The 23,502-nt window shown below is 49.4% G+C and overlaps 1 protein-coding gene across 1 annotated transcript in view; it reads right to left on the reverse strand.

The window, feature by feature from the left end:
• Positions 1-1,223: 1,223 nt before the first annotated feature.
• The window catches only part of Mindy4 (MINDY lysine 48 deubiquitinase 4), a 99,585-nt gene continuing 77,306 nt past the window's right edge, over positions 1,224-23,502 (reverse strand). The window contains exons 11-15 of the mRNA XM_028758410.1: positions 20,853-20,916; positions 17,693-17,854; positions 11,044-11,224; positions 10,444-10,516; positions 1,224-1,636 (exon numbers count right to left, since the gene is read on the reverse strand). Of these exons, the coding sequence (XP_028614243.1) occupies positions 1,588-1,636; positions 10,444-10,516; positions 11,044-11,224; positions 17,693-17,854; positions 20,853-20,916 (529 nt within the window). The 3' untranslated portion in view covers positions 1,224-1,587. The remainder of the gene's footprint in view (positions 1,637-10,443; positions 10,517-11,043; positions 11,225-17,692; positions 17,855-20,852; positions 20,917-23,502) is intronic.

Consider the following 23,502-nt stretch of genomic DNA (forward strand, 5'->3'; position numbering starts at 1 on the left):
TAAACAAGGCCATTGCAGGGAAACCGACTTCCTTAGCCAGGCCCTCTGCAGCTGCCCATCTCTGGCCAAGGAAAACAAATGCATAAACATTTCAAGGAGATATAGGAAGCATTTCTACTGGGAACCTGCTGTGAATGGCCACTAAAGTTTACACAGTGAGCCCCAGGGGAACCTGGTGCAGGACACAGCCCTTCCCGCCCTCTGCTTCTCCTATGGCATGGTTGACTCCTCCCTGCCTCTCCAAAGATCTGCAGTTAGGACGCACCATGTGCCCTACCCACAGGAACACAAGACAAGCTCTGTAGTTGTCCCCACCAAATCCCTAAGTCCTTAAAGGAGGGGATTTCTTCTTACAGCAAGGGGACTTCTTACTGCAGAGGGCACAGCCTAAAGCAGCTAGGCTCCTACACCCCATGGGGACACACGGAGGACAAAGATGGGCTGCCGGGCTAAGGGTAGAGGCACCTCAAAGCTTTCCCATTATTTTGGTCCTAGTTTCTACCTGGATAGCCATATGACAGGGTCTCTGAAGTCTGGAGCTTTACCCTGAGGTACCTCTCGTGAACTGCTGCAAGCAGCCCTGGACTCTGGCTCTGAACCATCCAGTACCTCCAGGCGTTCTTCCCTAGCTACCATTGCTGCTTTATCATGTTCCGTGATGAAAGCCAGAGGAGATACACCTCTCCTCTGGTAAGTGGTAAGTGAAACTCAGAACATATCATTTCCCCATCCAACCTCTCTCCTCATTCTGCAATGTGAGTACTTCCAAACCCTGCCCACTCATGATGGCAGTCAGTTCTCCCCAACAGCCACAGGGAAGTCAACACTTGATCCCTTTGCTTGTCCCCATCTTTCTTGCTCACTTGGGTAAGAAGTCATTCCCTGGGTATCTTTCTACCCCTGCCCATCCCAGTCTCCTTCTAGGCCCACCCCAGCCTCATGTGGCCTCACAAGAGAACCAGGTCGTCCCAGAATTGGGCTCTCCAGACCTTCAACTCTTGGTAGCTTGTATCTTAGACTATGCTGCTCCTGTGGATAACTGAGGGACCTGGGGACCCAGACAAGAGCATCTCTGGGACAAAAGGCTGGGCTTGGCCTCACATCTTGGCTAGGAGATACTTTGCCCGTCGGTGTCCTGAGCCTCCACCTCCCTGTCGCATCTTAGCCATGATGAGAGCAGACCTGTGAATCACACCAATGAACCGCAGTCTTCACCCTGGTTATAGGCTTGACTTTTGCTTTATGGAAGCTGCAGTAACAAGACTCCAGAGTCCCCAAGGCCAGTGACACCAGTGATAACCCTTGGAGAGAGGGCTATCCAGGAAGGATCCAAACGAAAGGCAGCGGAGTCTCTGGTGGCCTCCTTCCTGTCCTTTGGCAGTCACAGCTGGGCCAGGAGGGAACCTCAGCAGTGCCCAGAACCCTACCACAGCCCTTCATGGAAGGAACTGGAAGACCTGGCATGCCTCTGTGGCCATGCAAACTCAGGCAGGGTGACACCTCTAAGAGACTTGACCCTAAGACCAGGGGTCCAGGGGTCATCCCAGTGATGAATGTTGAAGCCATAGAACTCCACGTATCCAAGGGTCACAAGATGGGGTCTGAGCCATTCCAGTTCACGGATGCCCCCTTCCACCTATAGAGAGAGTGACAGGAGAGTGTTAGAGCTTCAGGGACCCAGGAAGTAGGCTTTGAGGACCCCACCCTGTCCACCTGCTCTCCGTGCTCTCATCCAACCTAAATACCTATATGGCATGCAGAAAAGACTCCAAGGACCCTGGTAACAACAGGGAAGACACAGATGGCAGGGAACTTGTCCTCTGTGCCATAGCTGACTGTGTCTGGCTCTGATGCTACAGCTCTCGAATGATTTAACTCATCCAAGTACATCCAGACCCAGCTCTTGTCCAGCCGTGTCTGGCAGTGGCCCTTCAGTGACACCTGTGTAGGACCAGGGAAATAGATATTCTGGGATGTCCATGGTGCAGGAGATGAGCAATAAAGGTGAAGAGAAAGATGCAGGGGAGACCGGACAGCTGACAGCAGACCGGGGCATTGCTCTGTGGGCCACAGGAAGCTAGGGAGCGCCGTGAGTGCTGCAGGAACAAATTTATAAAGGAACTAATTTATAAAGCTGTAAGAAGAATTAAAAAGACAAGTGCTGGGATCTCAGATCCGATGGAACAGTTACTGTAGGTGAGGCCAGAGGGGTTCCTATGACCTGTAGAGCTAATTTTCTAAACAACCGAGGGGAATCATATGTATTGCAGAAAGAGAATTAGGCAAGTCTACCACTACGGGTAGCCTGCCTACGTAAAGATTCTAAGACAAGATGAAGCAGAGTGTGGCGAGGCAGCACTATAGACAGAGCAGCAGACTGGGGCTTAACAGTGTTTTGCAGTGTATGAAGTTTAGAGAGGGAACAAACATTATGGTTTCAAAACGTTGAGTCAAAATCCTAACTGCCACAGGCAAGGGGGAAAGAGAAGCTGTTCTTGTTTTAACTCAGCATCTCTCTGAGGAAGCCCAAAATCCCAAGACTGGAACTTCAGCAAGAGAGAAAACAGATCCACTCAGAGTTACAGTGCAGTATTTCCCAGCAGAATGACTGGAAGCAAGAGGCCTTACTCACAGAGATGTGGCTGGAATCTGAAAGGTCCCCCACAGGTTCATGGTTTGAATTCTTGTTTCCTGCTTGGTGGTGACAGTCGGGGAACTTTTAGGAAGTGAGGTCACTGGAAGAAGGTCTCTGGTGATGATACCCAACCTCTGTCTCCTGTCAGACTCAGTTTTCCTGTCTACCATGCTGTAAACATTTAAACATCCTCTGACACATCTTCCCACCAGTAAAACACAAGCCCTCCCCACCAGGACAGGCTGAACACTCAGAAACCACGAACCAAGTGAAATCTCTTTCCTTTAAGTTGTTTGTTAGGTACTGTGGTCCTAGCACCAAGAACACAACGAAAGCACACTGGTTTCCCATCCACAGCTCAACCATCTATACAGATCAAGAAACAATAGTGACAACCCCCATCCCCCAAGCCAAGAACAAATCTATAGTAAGCATGTAAGCCTGACTTTTCCTGTCATTATTCTGTAAACAATACAGTATAACAAGTGCTTGCATATCAGATATTATAAGTCCCCAGAGACTAAACCATACAGAAAGACGTGTAGCCGCATGTGAACACTATATGGTATTTTAAAGAAGGGATTTAAGCAGCTTGGGATTTTTATACTCTCAGGTAGCCTTGGAGTCTCCCTATCCATGCAGAACAACAACTGAATGGTTCATCCTGGACCCAGTGTCCCTCACTCTTATTAGCCCATCTTCCAGCTCAACCCCCATTTTCTTCCTCAGGGCTCTGTCTTCTTCAGCTCTCCACACTACTGCCTCAAGATCTCTAGTTTTTAGACTGAAAATTACACTTTCCCAGAGGTAGCAGAATTCACACTCCCCATCTTCTAACTCGCTTTCCTGTAGGTTATGAGCAGCTCCTTGGTAGATTTATAAATTATATTTCCCCTGTTTCATATTTTCTAGGCTTTACACCATCCCATTTCTCATCAAAGAAACAAGCAGATTTCTTGTCATTTGAAAAAAAATGACAACAAATCTTACCTGCAAATTCTCTTTCTCCCATGGAATGCTTTGGTATGGAAGATAGTAGCTGCACACAGTCACAAAGGAACAATTCACATCACGTTCTAGCCCCACCAGGGGACAACAAGGACAAGATATACTTCCCAAACCTCTGAAGGTGTGTGAATGTACAAGACAGAATGCTGTCCTAATGTATACCCTAATCAGTGTTCCAGAAAAGCTGGGTGTCTGAAAATTCTGTAAAAACCAATCTGCTTAAAGGACTAGACAGGGCGTGTGGGGAAAGCCAGCATAGGCAGGCATAAATGTTAATTTGAGGAGCTGTTCCCAAAATTTGGTGTTCTCTTTGGTGTCATTTGATGGCACCCAGCAATGCTGAAAGACCTCACCCCTATAGGGACATGCGGCTTTTCGGCAGTCAACCCTTGGCTTCCTGCAGGAGAGGCATTGACTCCTGTTTTGGTCACAGTACTCAGAAACAATTCAAAAGGAGATCTTTTGAGAGCCACTTTTGTAAGATCCATTTTCCAGCCTACTCCGTGCTGGGAGTTGAACACCAATGCCATCATCGCTGCCCGCACTCCTTCCTAACCACCAATGTGGAATCCCAAGGGTTAATCTTGACCTACTAGATGACGGAGAGCCAGGTGGCTCAGTGATCTCTGTTGCTTGAGACCCTTTCCCAAGCTTCTAGTGTGTCAGGTAGATCTAGGGGACTCTATCAGGTTTGGTCACTTAGATAGGACACATCTGCTTGGATGGAACACAGCTGAGCCGTAGCATCTGTCTTCACTGTCTGAGGGGTAGACATGGCCACCATCCTGCTAGGCAACTTGATGTAAATTGACAAGTTAACTATTATGTGAGTAGTCTTCTGTAGGTAAGATTTAAGGGAATCTCATGAAGTTCCAGGGGAGACAGCATAGGTCTATCAGAGGGGAAACGGACCCTGCTCTGACTGGTACCTTGAGCAGATACAGGTGGAGACGTGCTGATCCCAGACTCTGAAAGGTAGGGCTGGTCTACTGCAGCTACTAAGTTAGTCAGGATTCAGTATTTCTTTTTGAAATGTTTAATTATCATTTCCTATTCGTCTTTGCTGTTTTGAGGAGCACCATTAAGTAAACTTTTATTATTCTAGTAAGATTTATATATAAGCATCAACGTCTTGGGTACCAAGAACACATCTTAAGGGCCTGAAGAGATGGCTCAGTGGTTAAGATTCCCAAAATGGTAATGAAGGGGGGCACAAAGTAGCAAAAGAGATCCACCCTCAGCCTGGTCCCCAGGGACTACACAGCCACCCTCTTCAGAGAGTCTCAACGCCTAGACCCTACCTTCTCCACTTGCAGGCTGAAGGCTCTCCCAAGGGCTCCCGGTTTTAGTACAGGGTGAGCCACATTCACCCACCACTAAATAACATCAGTATCACGACAGTCCTGGAGCCTCACTGGCAGGTTGCTAGGTCTGTGTTTGGGTTTGAAGCCATTCATAGGGCAGCTAGCTCTCCCATGCTGACCCACAGGTGAAAAGACAGTGGAGAGAAGCACTTTGCTATGGGACAGGAGACAATGGGCATCTGAAATGCTGGGAGGGCGGAGATGACGGCTGATCCGAATGGTCTAGAGTAAGATGAATGTTTACAGTGTGGCAGCGGCAGTGAGGGACTGCGGGGAAGTGAACGAACGGTGAGATGAAGAAGTGGGGAGTGAGCAGGTGAGATGGAGGGGTGCTTGAATGGAGTGCGGGAGTCAGCGGTCCAGGCTGTCATCGGCAGTAACTCATGCAGTACACTTCAAACCACCTTGCCACTGGATAATTCTGCTGTGGGAGGTATTCTGTTCACTGTAGGACATTTTGTGCCCTCTTCCTGACTATAAATGCTGAAAGTATTCCAAGACTGCCAAATAACCCCAAAGGTGAAAAACCGCTCCACCAAGGACCGCTAACCTAGTAGTTGAGCTTTGAGCTCAAAGTCAATAGCAATATCACAGAGAAGGCCATGGCATGCATGTATCCACTCCCCCAGCCTCAGGTCAGTAACTACAGCACAGCCAGCTCCAGCCTGAACTCATTCAGACCACTGCTAAACCTGATGTACTTCATATAGGAGAGGATCCCACATGGGGCCAACAACTGCAAAAAGAAGGCTCCAAACCGCTCAGACACATCCAGGGATCCGTTTGCTGGCCTTGATTTTCCAGACAAACAGCTTTTGTGCATGTTTCTGTCCTTGCACTCGGGCCATTCCCAATCAGAGGTGGCTCTAGAGTTAGCCCAGCATGCTGCCTGCCACCTGCAGCCTTAGCCAGTCCTCCTCCTGGCCCACTCACGCTTCTCTAGGCTCAGACTCAGGCCACTTGCAGAAGAGATCTGGTTTGGAGGTGGTTCTCAGCATTTGTGGTAGGCTCAGGAAGACTGATAATACCTGTTGCCCAGAGTTGAGGTGTGAGGACACTCCTCCACCCACCCCAGCTCCCCCCTCACACACCTGCTCTGAAGCCCTCCCAGATCTTCAGCAGGGAAATCTGGGTCTTTCAATATCACTCGTTACACAACTCAACACACTGTCCGGGCCTCCCCTCCAAGCCTTCTCCCCCTGTGAATCCTACTCCTGCCCACCTTCCCCTGCATGTTCAGAGCCCCTGAAGGTCAGGAGTCCACCTGTGGTTCTATGTTCTAGCTTACAGTGGCTCGGGAAAGAGGAAATGACGGCTGACAGCTGGGCAGGATTAAGTTCAGGAGGACAACCTAAACGATGAGACAAGCCAGGGCAGAGTGGGAATGTGTGGACCACAGCATATCAGAAGGGTGTGTGACATAGACAGTGGGTTCCAGGGAGAGCTCCCTCTGTGGTTACGGGGCACTGTGAATGGGGATCCCAGGCCAGGGCATCAGCAGGGAAAGGGGTACTTAGATGGGTAGAACATCCCTGTGGAAGGTGAACACTCTCCAGGCCTCAGAGACACTGACCCAGTCTGGAACTAGTTTGCATTTCTCATCTGAGCCTCCAAACAGAAACATCTGGACCCTAGCCCCAGGCCCAGTTATGAGCTCTTTCCTCTGCTCTCTGGCCTGTTGACAAGGGTTTCATTTTTCTCTCACTCCAGTGAGGATGGAAGCCTGGGAGAGGTCAGCGGGTGCTGTTGGAAATGACCCCCAAAGAGTCTGGTTCGGCTGACGTCGCTTCAGAACAACAGGAGGAGGGCAAAGAGATGGACCCCACATTCCTGACACAGCAAAGGTAACAAGAGACTCTGTGGGGCTGAGATGTGTGTCATAACAAATAACAAGGACAGCACAGGGACCTAGTGATGTTTCTAATCGGGATGCTGTTCTCTGAAGGCAGAACCCAGAGTCTGGGCCTGTGCGGCAGAGCCAGATGGCAGGAAATCACACTGTCCGCTCAGTGACCTACCACCCGGCTGGGACAGTGAGGGTCCAAGCTGCTGGTGATTCAAGGTAACTCGGCAGACTGCCATGTGGGAAACCTTCACCTTCTCATCTATGAAAGAAAGGGCTATTGGGGGGATGTTGGGCACGCCTCTATGGACTAAGCATATTACCAGATGGCCAGGTATGTGGTAGGTACGTCCTATAGGGTGGGTCATGATTCCCAAGGGCAGCAAGGCTGGGCTTAAGGATAAGAGGTTATCTTTCCCAGGAATTGATCATGGTTGTTTCTGAATTTGATTTCCATTTGATTGAACTCTCTGAGAGTGAGAACTAATTCTTATCCAGCTGTTTCTTCTAAAGAATCAAGACAGAGCTTCCATGAGCCTTGTCATGTTGAGAAGGAAACTCCACCCACCAGGTCTCCAGCTAGCTATTCTCCTTATACATGGACAGGAGGCTTTAACGCTCGGCGGCATCTCACCAAGTATGTGAAATCTGACTCTGGGTTTGGCACAGAGTGTGACCTGAGTATGGACTATGGTGCCATGTATACACTAAAGCAGGTCCATAGGCAGCAGGGTTTGCCCTCTCACCTCACCCTCATAGCCAAGGCCATGCCAGCAGGTCCCCACAGTGACCTCAGAGGCTACTTTCCCAAGTTCTTCCTTTAAGCTGCTTGAGAATCTGTAGCAAAAACAAAAGCCAAAGCCTTTGTAATTCAACTCCTTGGTCTAGGATTCCTGGCCTGCTGTTTTTCATTATAGTGGCTTGTTATCTGATGAATCAAGGGGACAGGGACCCAGCCACTCCATTCTTCATTCACCCCCTCAGCCTTCCGGGAATAATTCTGGGAAAAACTCTGGGAAAGTACTCCCATGGTAACTGGCTACGTAGGCCCACCATGGTGAATGCACTGAGAACACAGAACAGGCAAAGTCCTGGTGTTGTGAAGAAAGTTCCCTGGCCTCTGGCAATCATACAGACAGGCTTGGTACTTCCCTTGGCAACTGACATGCCAAGGCAGGCTCAGAAGGCAGCTGTACATGGAAAGAGCCAGGCAGGCCCTTACCCATCAGTAGAACATTCTCAAAAGTAGGGCCTAGAGAGATGCTTCCACAGTTAAGAGTGATTGCTGGAAATAATGAAGACCAGAGTTCAAATCTCAGCACCCAGGGAATAAGCCAGGTGTCTCACATATGTATTGCTGGGGCTTGCTGGCCTAGACTATCCAACAAAACATGAAACCCAAGTTCATCAAGAGACTCTACCTCAAAGATACTAGGTGCTGGGTGGGTAGATAGAGAGGATACCTGCTGCTTTCTTCTGGCCTTCATAGCACACACACACACACACACACACACACACACACACACACACTGTAAACATGAATGAATGAATGTTTTCTAAAGTGGTCCTAGGGCTGTGGTAGCCCCAGCAACCAGTAACTGCTGCGTAGGAGTTCACATCCTCAGGCCTCACCACAGAGGGTCTGGTTGGCCTGGAGATTCCACTTCTAACATATTCTTCAAAGGAAGCTAATGTCTACAAGCCTAGGACTTAAGCTCTGGGGTAAGACTCCCCAGTGAGTAATCCAGAATCCACATGGGCTTCCCCTAGCCATCCCGGGGATGGATGGTGTCTGGGACCCCTAAGAGTCCCTAGGCCTGATGTCTGGAACCCTAACTAGTTGTATGCTGTACAAATAGCCCTGTTTCTCTCTGTTACAGACACTGAGAAGTACTTCTGAAGATGCCATGGCTCTGTCCCATCCGAGCCCAGGACAGGGAGCACCAACAGAACAGATCCAAGCCCACCCTCCATGATGATGATGATCACAAATCATGCTCCGTGCCAGCCATCTCAGGCAAGAGGCTACCCTCAAGGTAGGCCAAAACTCTGAGCCATTCTCAAATAACTGCCCATCAGACTGAGCTCAGAAAGCCAGTCAAGGCTGAACTTGGTGGGGGGCTGCTAGGTCAATCAGGAGCCATCTATTGCCAAGGGAGGGCAGTGAAGGACTAAGGGGTACTATTAGTGGGAGGGGTACAAGGATAAAGCCAAGAAGAGATCTCAAGGAGCATCTCAGTCTGGAAGGGACAGAAGCTATGTCTAGGGGCCACTTGTGGCCCTTCTCCTTCAGAAGGGTCACCCTGTGGCATACTCTGCTGGCCTCCATAGGTGCCAAAGCCAGGATCACCTCCTTTCCCCTTCAAAACCTTCACTCATCACCTTGAATGAGTGGCCCTTTGTACTTGAAAGGACAGCGACCCGCATGTGCCCCTAATCCTCTGATGAAAGCAGCCAGCCTATGACCCTGCAGGAATGCTGTATCCCTGTGGGGGAGGGCAGGGAACTGGCACAAGGAGGATGTGCCTGCAGCCCTCCCACTTCCCCTTCCTGATGCCTCCATGGTGCCAAGGCAGTCCTTGCTCCTGTCCTCAGTCCTGCTCAAAGGCTTGTTTATCTACAAGGGGTTGCAGGCCTGGACTCCAGGCCTGCCGCATGTATCTCAGGTGCTCAGCATCTCAGGGCCAGGCTGTGACTCTGGCCCCAGCTGGGAAACAGATTCCTCCTGACACAATCCCGAGTCCCAAGTGCCAAGGACAGTGACAGTGAGAGCTAATGCTAGAAAGCATTTAGTAAGATCCACCTGGGCTCCAGGCTGCCACTGTCCCCACTTTACAGATGACAAAGTAAGTCAGATAGGTGAAGTCCAGTGCCTCACAGCCAGCCTGCAGCCTGGCTTCTGAACGCAAGCTCAGAACCACACAACATGCACTACATCCCTGGAAAAGCATCCAGAACCTTGTCTCCCTCCCGAGACGCTCCTCCCTGCTTCCCTATTACACACTGAGGTCTCCAAGTCATCACTTCAGACTTTGAGAAGAGCTGCCTGAATGAACCAGAGGCTTCGACTAGCGACTAGAGATACAGCCCACAGGCCCTACAGAGCATGGCCCAGCCTGGAGCAAACAAAGCCTAGGAAGAAAGGGATGGGCTTTTCCCAACTCAAGCCTAGGCCGCAGCCTCCCCTAAATGCAAAGTCTGGATGACGTGTCAAGGAGTCCCCTCCCACGAGTGTCTCAGAGACAGGAGAATCCATGCTCAGTGTTGTGAGTGGCCCTACCACACAGGGTAGGGAGGTACATTGTGGTCACCCACATCCCATCACGCCCTAGCTATCCCATCCCTTCTCCCAACTCTATTCAGTTCTTCAGCTCCTGAAAAGTCAGCACACTCACCCAGTGGAGATACCTGCATAAGTATAAGCCCCCCGGCCAATGTCTAATCAGCTGCATGGTATTACCTGACCACAGCCTTCTAAATCAGGCCACCCAGGAAGCTGTTTGTCTTTCTGTCTACAGGCTTAATATCCCCAATCAATGCACATCCTGGCCTCTTGGGGTGAGTTGTTTGAAGTTAGAGGCAGCCCCACTCACTTGGTTCTGATACAGAGCTCGAGAGGAGGGACAAGGTCACGGCAGCTATCCTCTGAGGCAGTCTGGGTGGTATCTAGGAAGGAAGAGGGAAAAGCACTATGTCATCTCAGGGATACGCACTGACCCTGCGGCCAGTATGAGCAACTCTGGGGCCCCACCCCAACTCTTGGGTATGATGGACCCATCTTCATCTTGACTGGATCCTCCCTGCTTCTTGGTCATTGATTCTTACCAAGACAGTGCACTGGCCTCTTACCTCCAGTCTTCACCGAACCCATGCCTTACTTCACTTACCAAAATATTTTCTCTAAAAGCAATTGTGGTCTCATTATTCCTCTACCCTAAAACCTCCTATGACTCCCTGTTGCCTTAAAAGCAAATCCAAACATATCCGCATAGCTTTCAGGGCACTTGCACGTGGCCTTCACTTCATCTTCCATTCTCAGTGCCAACAAGTGCTCAGGGCCCAGGGCCCTCTCTTGCAGGACAGTCAGGCTAGCATCACTCTCTGGCCACCCATGATTATCCCAAGAAAGTATGTTAAGGCTGGTTCTGGAGCCGCCTGGAAGCTCCCTGAAGATATGTGTTAGGGTGTCTCACCAACAGTCAGCCGTATCTCCTCCTGCTGGTTGGCCAAGCCGTCATAGTAATATAGGTCAAAGAGCCGCTCAGACCTCCAGTCACACAAGAGCTCTGGCCGTAGGCTGAAGAGGATGCTGAAGTGACTCTCACTGCAGACCACCCAGATGGGGAACCTTGGTGTCTTCAGGAAGCAGCCAACCTAAAGGACAGAAAGACCTGAAGGAACATGCTGACCAGCTGAGGTGAGGCTTGCTTCCCAGAGATCCTTGGTGTGACGCTAGAAACCCTTCCTGCTGCCTAGATCACAAGTCTATCTCCTAGAGTTGACCACAGCAGGGATCACAGGGACCTCACACAAGCCTTCTACACACACAAGACACGCCCATTGGTTCCAGGTAACATCCATGCCACAACCCAGTCATCTAACTCTCTCTTCTACTCCAGTCTCTCACACACCTCGCTTGTGTGTAGCTCAGCCATGGCCTCCTGCTTTATGCTGAGCTCCTCAGTCACTCAGCCCACCAATCCCTGGGCCTTCCCATTCTTTGCCCTCCATTCTGAAAGCTTTATCACCTCAATTTCCCAGTCACAGAACAGGTTATCATTGGCTCCTTCCAGTTCCCAGGGGCATGTCACCAAGCAACTGCCCTCTCAACCACAGCACCAGAGTGTGTCATTTGCCTTGTGACACTGCTCAACACAGGTACCACTACCAAGAGACCGCCCAGTGTGCCAGCAAATGGTTGAAAACTGGAGATCCTCGGGAATAGTACTGGACTTCAACTAGAATTGTGCCTTCAAGACAGGTAGGACTGGGAGCCCTGGGGAGGCAGGAGGGGAGGGTCTGAGTGAGCAGTCTATGGGTGAACGGCTGACAAGTTCAGGGTACAGCAGGGTACTTGGTAAAGAAAGCCTGGAGGATGAGGTTGGGGCAGCACCAGAACATGGAACAAATAGGCTCTGGTGACTGCTAGCCAAGGACTCTCATGGCTGGCTAAGGGTGTATAGGAACCGAACAGAGACTACCACCCAGAACACTGGCACGACGCTTCCTGCAAAGAGATAACTGCTCCGAGCCCTTGGGCAGGCGACCCACTATAATACACTTCTGTGAGTGCCCAGCACCATGTCTACCAGGTTATTCAGCAATGTTGAGTTGGTCCTGCCTAATCCAGTCACCCCCAGGAGATGAGATATTTGCTGCACAGATGTTTACAGTCTCCATTGTGGATTAAGGAAAGAATTAAGCTATTTTTCCAATAGGGAGAAGGGCACACTTGCTCTAGGGCCCACCACAGAAGTGTGGAGAGGCAGCTCCCACCTCAGGGGTAACGCTGAGCTACAGGGGCCTGGGATAAAGGGGCTGTGCTCACGTCCCCCATGAAGGACTTGCCTATTAAGTGGAGTGTAGGGACCACATTCACCAAGTACTGGTTGCTTTCCTATCTACAATAAAGCCCCTCTCCACTCAGCCGTGTGCAACACTCGGCTGGACAACAAGCTTGCTCCACCTGAGATACGGGGCATTTGGCCATGCCTGACCCCTGCCTAACCCTTCTATAGGCTTAGCTTCCTTTCTGTGCTCAGAAGAGCCTTTTCTTGGGAGACATCGCCTGGCTCTGTGCTCACTCACAACAGGCAAGGAAAGTGCCTCAAGCCAGCCATGGGCAGGCCTGGGCGCCATCAACTCCTGAATTTTCCAAATGAGGGACAGAGGGCAGTTTGCCATTTATAAACAACAGTCAAAAGATTAAGAGCCAAACAGCTGCCCAGAGGGCTTATAAGTGAGTGCACTCATTCACAAGGCTTTTCCACGAGGAGACATTTTCCAGAGAAACTTCCTTAGGGGTCTTAGGGAGCTGGGTGTGCCATTTCCTCAGTGAGGGCCAGGCTCTTCTGGACCATGATACACTTTAGTAGGTTGTTTTTATTTGTTTGCTTTTATTGTTCTGAACTTTTAAACTTACTTTTACTGCTGAGGAATAAGCTCAGGCGATTATGGCAAACCTGTGCTCTGTAAACGAGCCTGAGATTTTTACTTAATGCCATTCAATTTTTTTTCACACCAACAAGGATACATCTATGCTGTGAGTTGACAAACACCATCTAAGTTAATAAGAACGGCTATAACAATGCTCTGATTCTGAACATGCAAATGAGTCACAAGTGTGCTTTGGGGTGTATTAATTCTCAGGGGAATAGCTTCCAGAGTCAACATTCTGAGGTCAAAGAGCCTGTCTTTTAATGTGCTGTATCATGTCAAAGTCTCCCTCCACCAGCTATGGCCAGAAAGGCCAGCTCCCTCCACAGCCTCACAAGGCTCTGTGCCTTTCACATCTCGTTCTTGTCGCTCTCATTCAAACTGTGAAGCTGATCTAACCTTGACTGTTAGGGTGGTGTGACGGGAGCAACTTTTCACCTGTGTACTTGACAAATGACTGGCAGATGTCTAGAGTTTTATCAAAATGAACTGCCACAACATTCTCTGGGTTTTTGTTGTTCGGGATATTTTTAGTCTTTGTTTTCTGGGGGTAGTTGTTTGTATGTTGTTGTATGGAGACAAGAACTCCACATGTAGCCCAGGCTGGCCTTAAAATTCTAGATTCCTTAGAGCTAGGATAACAGGCGTATATCACATGCCTAGGTCTCCTGAAATAGTTTATATTAAGTGAACTTACTCTTTCTCTATAAGCTTGCAATCTAACTATTGTGGGTGTGTGCGCGTGTTTGCGTGTGTTTTCATCGATCCATTTGTCTATTCTTATGCCTGTGTTTGATTACTGTGGGCTTCATTGTGTTGGTGGCTGCAAACACCGCTATGTGTTTCCAACTGCCCGGCTCCTCCTGGACACTTGTTTTTTCTTAGATAAACTATTCTGCAAACCCTTTGGGATTTTCTTCCCTTGATGAGCTGGGGTCTTAATCTAGTATTTCAAGTGTGCTAGGCTAGTGCTCTACACAGAGTTACGTCTTAGTCCAGTTTGGGATTTTTAATTTTCAGTTTAGGGAAAGTAGCATCTTTATCACTCTGAATCTCACCACTGACTCGATACGTTACTCTGATCTTTTATGTATTTCAGAAAATTATCTAGAAATCTTGTATTACCTTGGTTATGTTTAGTCCTTGGTATTTTCATGTTTTTTATTTTTATTTTTGAAAAGTATCCTTTTGGATTTTGCATTGTCTTTCTCAAGAATGTTTTTTATTTGTGTGCGTGTGTGTGCAGTATACCCAATCACCTTTCTAAGCTTTCAAAAGATGACCACAGTGGTTTTCAGTTGGCTTTTGTTTATTTCTCAATAGGTCACTGCACCCACATATGAATTTTTAGGGGTAGTTTAGTTATTTTGTATATGTGTGTGAGTACATATATGTGTGAAGATCAGAGGACAGCTAGGGGGCTCAGTACCTTCCTTCTACCACATGGGTTCCAGGACTCAAACTCAGGTCAGGAGGGTTGGCGACAAGTGCTTTACCTGCTGAGCCGTCTTGCTCATTCTCAGGGGTGTTTCTTTAAAATCTGGATCTTAACCTCTTACAGCAGTGGTGACCGGCTCCAGGCAGTAAGGACTGCTGCGTTCAAGCACTTGTTCTCAAGGGTCAGCACTTGACCACAAGCAGAATTACCTTCCTGTCTATGACGGTAACGTTCATTTGATGTAATTCCACTTTCCCTTCGGCAACACAAAAGACTATGGGGACACAGTGCTAGAGAAAATGAGATCAGTGAAGACAGCAGAGAGAAATCAAACGAGTACAGATGTGCCACACCTCACTCCCCAGTCACCACCATGTGTCCTGTGACCAACAGAGGCAGCCGCTGACCGAGTGTGACACACCACTACCTAGAACAGTGTGCTATCATTTCAGAAGGGCTGAAATGTGAGAAAGCGTCCATCTTAGAGGCAATAAAATATGATGCTTAGATCAAGGAAAGGCCTGCGAAGGAATCAGGTGCTTGGAGGGAAGGTGAGAGAACTCTGCTAAGTTAGAGGGAGGATGGAGGTGACAAAGACTTCCCTTTCAGAAAGTGACACTAAGGCAAAACTTGAAGAGTGGGTCAGGCAGGGCAGGTGGAGGGGTCAGCAAACACAGGGGCCCAGAGGGAGGAACAATCCTAAAGAGGTGGGTGTAGCTAGAGGCCTAGCATCTGGGGCCAAATGAAGAGGGAAGGAACATCTCTGGGAGGGCCCATGGTCACGCAAACTTGGGATTTTAATCTCTGTATTAGCGATTTGTGCTCAGGCCAGAACAGCAAAGACCACAGAATGTGTGGCTTAAACAACATAAACTTATTTTCTCAAAATTCTGGTGCATTCTGAAATCAAGGTGTCATCTGGACTTCTTGCCAGGGATAGCTCTCTCCAGCTTCTGGTTGACTGCCGCTCTGTGTCTCACGTCTGTGTCTACTCACTAATCTCTTCTTATGATGACGCTGTTTTGTGGATTAGGGACATCCTGGTGACCTCATTCTAACTTAATCACCTTCTTAAATACCATCACCAAATACAGTCCCGCTCAGGGTTCTGGGGTCAGGACTTCACATCTGAATTTTAGGAGACACAACTTAGCTCGTGATAGTCCTGCAAAGTGAAGAGCCTTTCACTTCTGAGCACAGAATGGTGTGATTGCATCTATGTTTTTAAAGATTACACTGCCTTCGTGAAGGGACAGGCTGGGAAGTAGCAGTATTTAGGATCAATGATACTCAAATCCTGGGTCTTCTTCGTGGCTATGTTAATGCTATCCAGTAAATGGGGCCAGCTAGGCCAAGAATTTGTCTCAGTTCAGACCTTGAGAGTTCAGCTTCCTTGAGAATGACTGATAGAAGGCCCTAGTGTCATGGGGAAGAGAGGTAGTATTAAGAAGGTGAAGGCTGCCAGGCCCTTTCTGGGTCTTTAGGAGTAGGAGAGGCCAAGACCCAGCCTTGATGACTTCTTGAGAGAAAGAGTGAGCATATCTAGAATCCCTTCTTTAGTGGGCTTATCATGGTACAGCACAGGACAGTGTCTATTACCCACACGGGACAATACTCCCAAGCTTGACCAGCAAATGGCCCATGTAGGTTCAAGGAATCTACAAGAAAACAACCACTAGGCCCATGTTTCTCCAACAGTCACTTCATTCTGAAGGAAGAATGATCTTGACTGTTTTTCTCACCATTTGCTCTGTACTGATCAAATCAAAATAGGTTATTTGTTCCCAGGCAGCCTGGACCATAGGAAGACATCAGGGCTCATACTTCGCCTGGACTCTATAAAAACAGTCAAGCTTATCCTGGATTGTCAGGCTAGAGTGTATTAGAGCTTTACAAGCTCTTGGTGCTTCTCCTTGGCCACATAGGCAAACTGTTGCCTTACTCCTGACAGCAACACAACCAAAGAGGAACTCTCCTCTCCAGGCAATTAGGACCCACAATCTGCATTCTGTGAACTTGGGTGTCATTCAGATAGGGGGTCAGGAAGAGGCAAATCACATGGTCAATGAACAAGGGAAGTACACCTAAATAACCAGTCACACAGGAAAAGTGGGACAAAACTCTCAGCCCCTTCCCACCCTGCAAAGTCATTTACCCAACACTCTAGGAGCACATACGGTGAGACTCTGCTTCCAGTTTGTGAGCATGATCAAGCCTCATCTGTGCCCTCTTGGTATCTGAGTGGTATCAGCAGTCTCCCGTTAACCTCAGGACTGTGGTCCTCACATCCCCAGCCACGGAACAGTGTTCTAGAGCCACTAAGAGGGAGTTCTAAGAAGGTCTGAATCCAGTTGAGGCAGCAGGTCTGATTAAGAGCACCCCTGGCCAGCCATGGCACAGTCACAGTGCCTCACCACGTTCTCTTAAAGCCTGGGCCTTTACAAGTGCTCTTTCCCAGCAAGACAGGAGGCAGAGGGACCACACCCAGCAAACAGGCCGAATGAAGCTGTAGGAACTAGGCTGTGTCCCCTCAAAGGACATGTAAGCTCTAAGTGTCTCTGAATAGGAAGGGGTTCCTGTGCATGCCACTGCTTAAGATGAGGTCATACTGGAGCAGCGTGCCCATCATCCAACTGAGGGCCTCAAAAATAAAGACGCAGGGAGCAAGCAGCCAAGTGACAGTGCAGGCATGGCCTGGAATTCTGCATTTATAAGCCAAGGAACACCACAGATTGCTGAAATGTGCCACAAGTCAAGGGAGACATGAACAGGTTCTCTCTGTGGCCTTCAGAGGGAGCACAACCAGCTCACACTTTGGTCTGGGAGCACTGGGGTCTAGGACTATGAACAAAAGCACCTCTCTTGTTGCAGCAGCCCTAAGAAAGTAATGCAAGGTCTAAGGCATCAAGCTCCTCCCTCCCTCAACCCACTGCACATACACATGAATACAAGGCGCACACATGCACACACACACACACACACACACACCAGAGGTAGCCACTCTGATGGTCAGCTACGTTATGAACCCTTATAAGTTCTTTTCAGCTTTCCTAGAATCTGCTCTTTGAGTCTGAAATGTCTGTGGCATAGGCAGCAAGGGCATATTTCTCCTAGGCTGCTCGATATTCAGGCTGGACCTGAACTCCAGCCAGCTTTGGGAACCAGAGCCCAGCTTCCCTTCCTCCATGTCGCCCATCTCGTGGGTCCAGGGAATACGGCTGCTGGGGTTCTGGAGGGCATTTGGGTACCTGGCACACATTGTAGTGTTCAAAGAGAGATAAGAAACCGATGTCACTGCGTGCCCCGATGCCTCGGAGGAGCGTGATGTTCCCGTCGCCTGAGTCCAGCTCCACCACATCATTGAAAACATTGGACACAGCTCTCCCGGTCAGGAGAAGATTGACAAGTTCCTGTTGATGAGAGAAGGGGAAGCTGCGTCAGATCTCTGAAATCAGCCTTGGGAGGGCGGAGGGAGGCTGAGAACAAGGGAAAAAGGGTGGAGGAGGAAAGAAACCAAAGAAGGTGCGAAACAGAATGCAGAGCTGGGACAGTAGAGACTTGATTTTTCCACAGGCTTTGATGGGGGGAAATCTGTCAACTGCTTCCATCAAAGCACTTGGAGGAAGGACTCAACAATCTAGCTGCGAGCATTCCTTAAACAAAGACTGTACACAGGAGCCTGTCCTAAGTCAGTGCTGCGGGGACCTTAGAAAGGCTACAACACAGCTCCATGCTCCGGGCCAGCTAGGGAAGACAAGGATGTACCTGTGAGGTAGAAACCTAATGTAGGATATGAGTAGGGCATAAAAATGTGTGCATAGACACATAGACACACAGTCACATAACTAAGTGACAACAGCTTTGTTGGAGACTGACTTCCGGGAGGGTCTTGAAAAATAGTGTTTTCAAAAATAAGCATTTTAAAGTTCAAAATGACATTAGACTCCATGGAAGTGGCAAAAATAGTCCAGAGAGTTCCTGTGTACCCTTTACCCAGCTTCCCTCGATGATAACATCTCACAGGACTCAGCACATCCCATAGCCAGGAAGCCAGCCAACCCTGCACACGGTAGTACCAAGGAGGTGCCCTGGTCTGACTAAGGTCTTATGGGGATGCTGAGGAAGGTAGGGTGGGACAAGAGAAGGGCAGGGGCAGAGAGAAGGTTGTGTTGAGCTTGCCTTGGATAGCAGGTATCCAATGGACCTGTGGCTCACGCCTCACACCTAGCCAAGCATCAAATGTGTAACCTCAGACCTGGACTTGTCAGTAGCTGGATGGCATCTCCAGGAGTCTCCATGTCTAGAAGCTGCACTGCAGTGGATCACTGAGGCTGGACACACCTACATCCCATCATCAATGGTTAGGGATAAACAAACTGAGTCTGATGGATGAGACAGGACTTGTCCTGGCCATGCAGCTTGACATCTGCTGAGTGCAGCACCTGTGCCACCCTTGCTACCCTGGTGGCAATTCTGCCGAGACACTCTGGCTGAAAGGTGTCAGCTTCCGAGAACTCTTTGGGGATGGACTCTGATTAATCCATCCTTAGCATTCAGACAAGCTGTCCCTCTGTGTTATTCTCCCCGGGAAGGCTAGCATTGCCAGCGAGGCAAGCAAGCACACAGCTGTCTCCTGGGCCACAGGCATGGCGTTGCCACCTCTATCCAACCTATGCTCTGCAGAGCAGAGTTCACAGAAGTGTTTTCTCTTGAATTGTAAAGCTGATGTTCTGGTAAATGACACAAACACCCCTGCCCCAGTGACAGTTAGGCCTCCACTGATGGCCGCCAAGGGGCCTTCATTAGAAAGAGACAGTAAAGGGCCTCATTGTGTCCTTGAAGGGGAAATGACAAAATAATTCAAAGGAAATAACTGTTCTGAGATACTGTACCTCAGGTCACAGGTTACTAAGAAAGGCACTGTCTTGGGTTTGTGGGGGGTGGGGGGTGCGGGGGGTGGGTTTTTTTTTTTTGGAAAGTTTTTCCATCTGGTTTTCAATGAGAAGAAAGGCTCCTCCTGCTCTTCCATCTGGGAAGTGTTTAAAACATTTCTCTCGGCAGGAAGTCTTCTTGAGATAGGAGCAGCACGTAGCTCCTGCTGCGCTTAGGTGAGGGGACCTTGCTGTAGCAAAGCTTAGTCACCATCCAGCCTATTGCTACTCAAAGCGTGTACTCTGGACTGTTCCTCCTCAGGGGCATTTTTAGAAATTCGGCCTCCACGGGGCTGGGGTGAGGGGGTGCATGGCTGTAATCCCAGCACTTAAGGAGGGTGAGACTGGAGGGTCTGGAATGCAAGGCCAGCATGGGTTACATAGCAAGACACAGTCTCAAAAGAACAAGAAGAAAATAAAGAAGCCCTAGCCCCAGCCCAGCCTGAGTCAGAGCCTGACCCACAAGCTTGGTAGCCATGGACTGGGCCAGATGCCTCTTCCACAGGAAGGAAACTCGAGCTCAGGAAAGGAGGAAGACACCTCACCTCCTTCTGTGAGTGTGGTGAGAACAGGCTCGAACCCAGGCCTGGATGACGCTGGTCTAGTCTCATCTGCCCCCCTCCACCTTAGCAGCTCCATTCTCTACCCCTTCAACAAGCATAAGCTCCCTTGGGGAAAAAAAAGGAGCCCAGAAGGAGAGCAAGGCCATCAGACAAGCCAGAAGAGCAGACATTCTCTGTGGCTTTCTTCCTGGGAGGCCAGAAGCCAACCCCTCAGCCTTCTGTGGGTGTCTGTTACACCACAGACCTCAAACCTGTCCTTGCATGGGACCAAGGTAGGTTTCCAGGGTTAGACACAAGTGAGTCAAAACCCCAGAACAACTGGTTCCCCAGCTGGGGCAGAAGACGGTGAGTTCTGGCTCCTGCATACCCAAAGACAACATGTGAATATGACCCCTAAGGCCATTCTTAGAGGTCTTGAGAAAGGAAGCTGCCTTCATGCAGACTAGAGAGGCTCGTGATGCTCTTTACTGGCATTACCTGACAGGGAGTATCAATGACAAGCGAGGTCAGGGTCTCTCTGGTCCCCAACAGGGCTTTTTTGTAAAGATACAGAGGGAAGGGCGGTTGCAAAGGCAACGTCGTCTGCAAGTGTACTCGATGTATACTGTTGCCCAGGGTTCCCAGCCACGCTGGGGCATGTTTCAACACCCTGGGCTCTGTGCAGTTCAGCACTTAAGTGGGACTTATGTTCCACCCCTTCTGAATCCCTGTTCCTCTAAGAATACCAGTCAGCAGGAAACAAGCTAAACCAGAAAGCAAGCTGAGCTCTCTTCCCGGGTCTCCATGACAGTGAGGCCCAGAAGAGGCGGGCTCATGTAAGCTGCTTGGAGGGTGTTTGAGATGAAGAACGAAGGAAGTAACTGAGGACAGGGAGGCTAGCTGGCTTCCCTCTGTGGGCCCCACTGCCTCCTGACCTGCGTGCAGTATCCGTGAGCTCCGATGAGATGGCTGGTGGGGACATCGAAGTCCTGGCGGACACTAGAAGGCATGAAAGAGAGAGGCATTAGCATGTGTGTGGGGCACTAAGGAGCCAGGTGCTCTCTCTGGGCCTGGGCTATGGATTTCAGATTTTCTGAGAACCTAAGCACTCTTGTTGTGTTGTGACCCCTCTGTGGAGATGATGACACAAAAAATGGCCTCCATTTTGATCACACCAAAATCTGGTGAGTGAAAGGCCCTTGGGCTGGGAATCCAATGTCCAAAATTCACACCATAACTACTAGTAACAGTGGTGAGGATAGGGTGTTTGTGCTCAGTCAAGCCAGTCTGTTAAACAGGAGAAATTGGCTGGACCGGACTCTAATGGCTTTGCTGTAGTGTCAGTATGGGTGGAGTATGTCTCCCCAGGGATTGTGTGCTAAAATCTGACTCCCATTGTGAGGTAGTAAAAGCATAAAAAATTGTGTACATGCATGTGTGCTTCTAGAGGCCACAGGCTGATATCCAATAATATCCTCTATACCTCTCCACCTTATTGTGTGTCTGTGTGTGTATCTGTGTGTGTGTATGTGTGTGCGCACGTGTCTGCACACACATGCATACATGCACATGCAAGCACCTGCCATAGTGAATCAGAGAACTACTTTCAACCGACAAGTGTCGGTTCTTTCTTTCCTCCATGTGGGACCCAGGGACTGCACTCAGGTCACTAGTCATGGTGGCAAGTGTTCTTTCCCACTGAGCCATCTCGACAGCCTCCACCTTATCTTTTAAAAGATTTTCTTTGAGAATTTCACATGCTTACACAGTGAAATATGGTATCCTCTCCCTTTCGTCCTAGCTCCTCCCAGATCCTCCAATCAGACCCTTGCCAACCTCATGACAGCCCACTAAGACCAGGTAGTGTTGGCTATGTGTGTAGGTGGCACTCCCTTATTTAATTATTGGTTTTTTAGACAGGGTCTCTCACTGAACCTAGAGCTCACCAATTTGGCCAGACTGACTGGCCAGTGGAGCTCACTGTCTCCACCGTGGTCCACAGGGGTCTTCTTGTCAACTCAGTGGTGGGGTTACAGCTTTTCACAGGCACACCTGGCTTTTTTGCATAAGTACTAAGGATCTGAACTCAGGTCTTCACACTTTAAGCAGTAAGAACTTTACCAACTGAGCCATCTTTCTAGCCCAAGAAGGCAGAGTCTTGATAACTACGGTGTTTAGAGTTGAGGCCTTTAGGATTAGACTACGATTAGGTAACGTCATTAGGATGAAGGCACTATGGTTGAATCCTGATAGCCTGATCAGGTGAGCTAGAGCAGGGAGGGGAGAGAGGAGAAAAGGAAAGGAGAGAGAGTGGGGGAGGGAGATGGAGGAGGAAGCATACATGTACTCCCTTTGCTTTGTGGTTGCTTTACCTCCTCAGGACTCTGCCAGCAAGAAGAGCGTCATGAGATGCAGACACTTAACTCCCAGAATCATAAGCCAAAATACACATTGCTCATTTAAAACTGACCATGCCTATGGTATGGCATTGTTGGCAATAGAAGTCAGCCTACCATAGAAAGCCTGCTTGAGGCTGTAACAACAGCCATGGCCACCCGAGCACAGCTTTTGTCTTGGGTGATACACTCTCAAGATTCCCGGAGACCATGTAAGAAGACCCTGTCTCAAAGAAATAGCTGGCTTTCCAAAGGGACCCTGCTCGTGGATGACGGGATAGTGGGGAACCCTGGCAGCTAGTGTCCCAAGGCCTGGATACCCCCTTCATGTGGCTCCATACTTAAAACAGAACCTCAAGCAGCAGAGAGTGAAGAGCCTCTTTACCAAAAGAAAATTATTCAAACTAGAAGGAATGGGTGTAAGGTGAGAGGAAAAAACAGCTCGGGGTAGCCATGGTGATAGGGACCCTCACCCTGAGGGGTGAGAGTTGGTCATGAGGAAGCATGAAAGTCTCCATGCCCAGCCTCAAATCCCTCCCTGCCATCACCTTAATCCTACCATTAGGATTCTGGCCCTTCAGGCATCCTAAAGTAAGTCTCTCTAGAGGCACCAATGTTATGTGCCCTAGAACCGGTTAGCCAGCACATAGGAAAGTAGCCATGGCCACTGACCACACACAGCATGAGGCCCAGACAAGAAGGACTTAGTACACTTATTCAACAGACGTGGAAAGAGGCTCAGACAGGTGGGCAGCAGGAGAAGGTAAGGTGAAAGAGCCTGGATCTTAGGCCTTCACGGTTACACACAGACCTGGATGCGTACTGCCCACCGGGCACTATGCCCAGGGCATGGTCTGCTTCCTACATCCACAACCCAGAAGCAGCACTGAGCTGGGGCCAAGGGTGGCAAGGGCTCAGTGACTGGACAGTTGTTTTTCCTTTTAGTGAAAGACAAGGAACCACCTGGGCTCAATAGATGCCACAAGTCTAAGATCCCCAAAATGGACACTCCAGTCCTCTTCCCTTCCCAGATTACTTCACAAACTCAAACTCCATCATACTTCCCCCCCCCCAAAAAAAAGAAAAAAGTGTGTGTGTCTGTGTGTGCCTATGTGCATGTGTGCACGCGTGCGTGCGTGCACGTGTGTGTGTGTGTGTGTGTGTGTGTGTGTGTGTGTGTGTGTGTGTG

Source organism: Grammomys surdaster, unplaced genomic scaffold (genome assembly GCF_004785775.1).
Source record: "Grammomys surdaster isolate TR1022 unplaced genomic scaffold, NIH_TR_1.0 126197, whole genome shotgun sequence".
NCBI lineage: Eukaryota > Metazoa > Chordata > Mammalia > Rodentia > Muridae > Grammomys > Grammomys surdaster.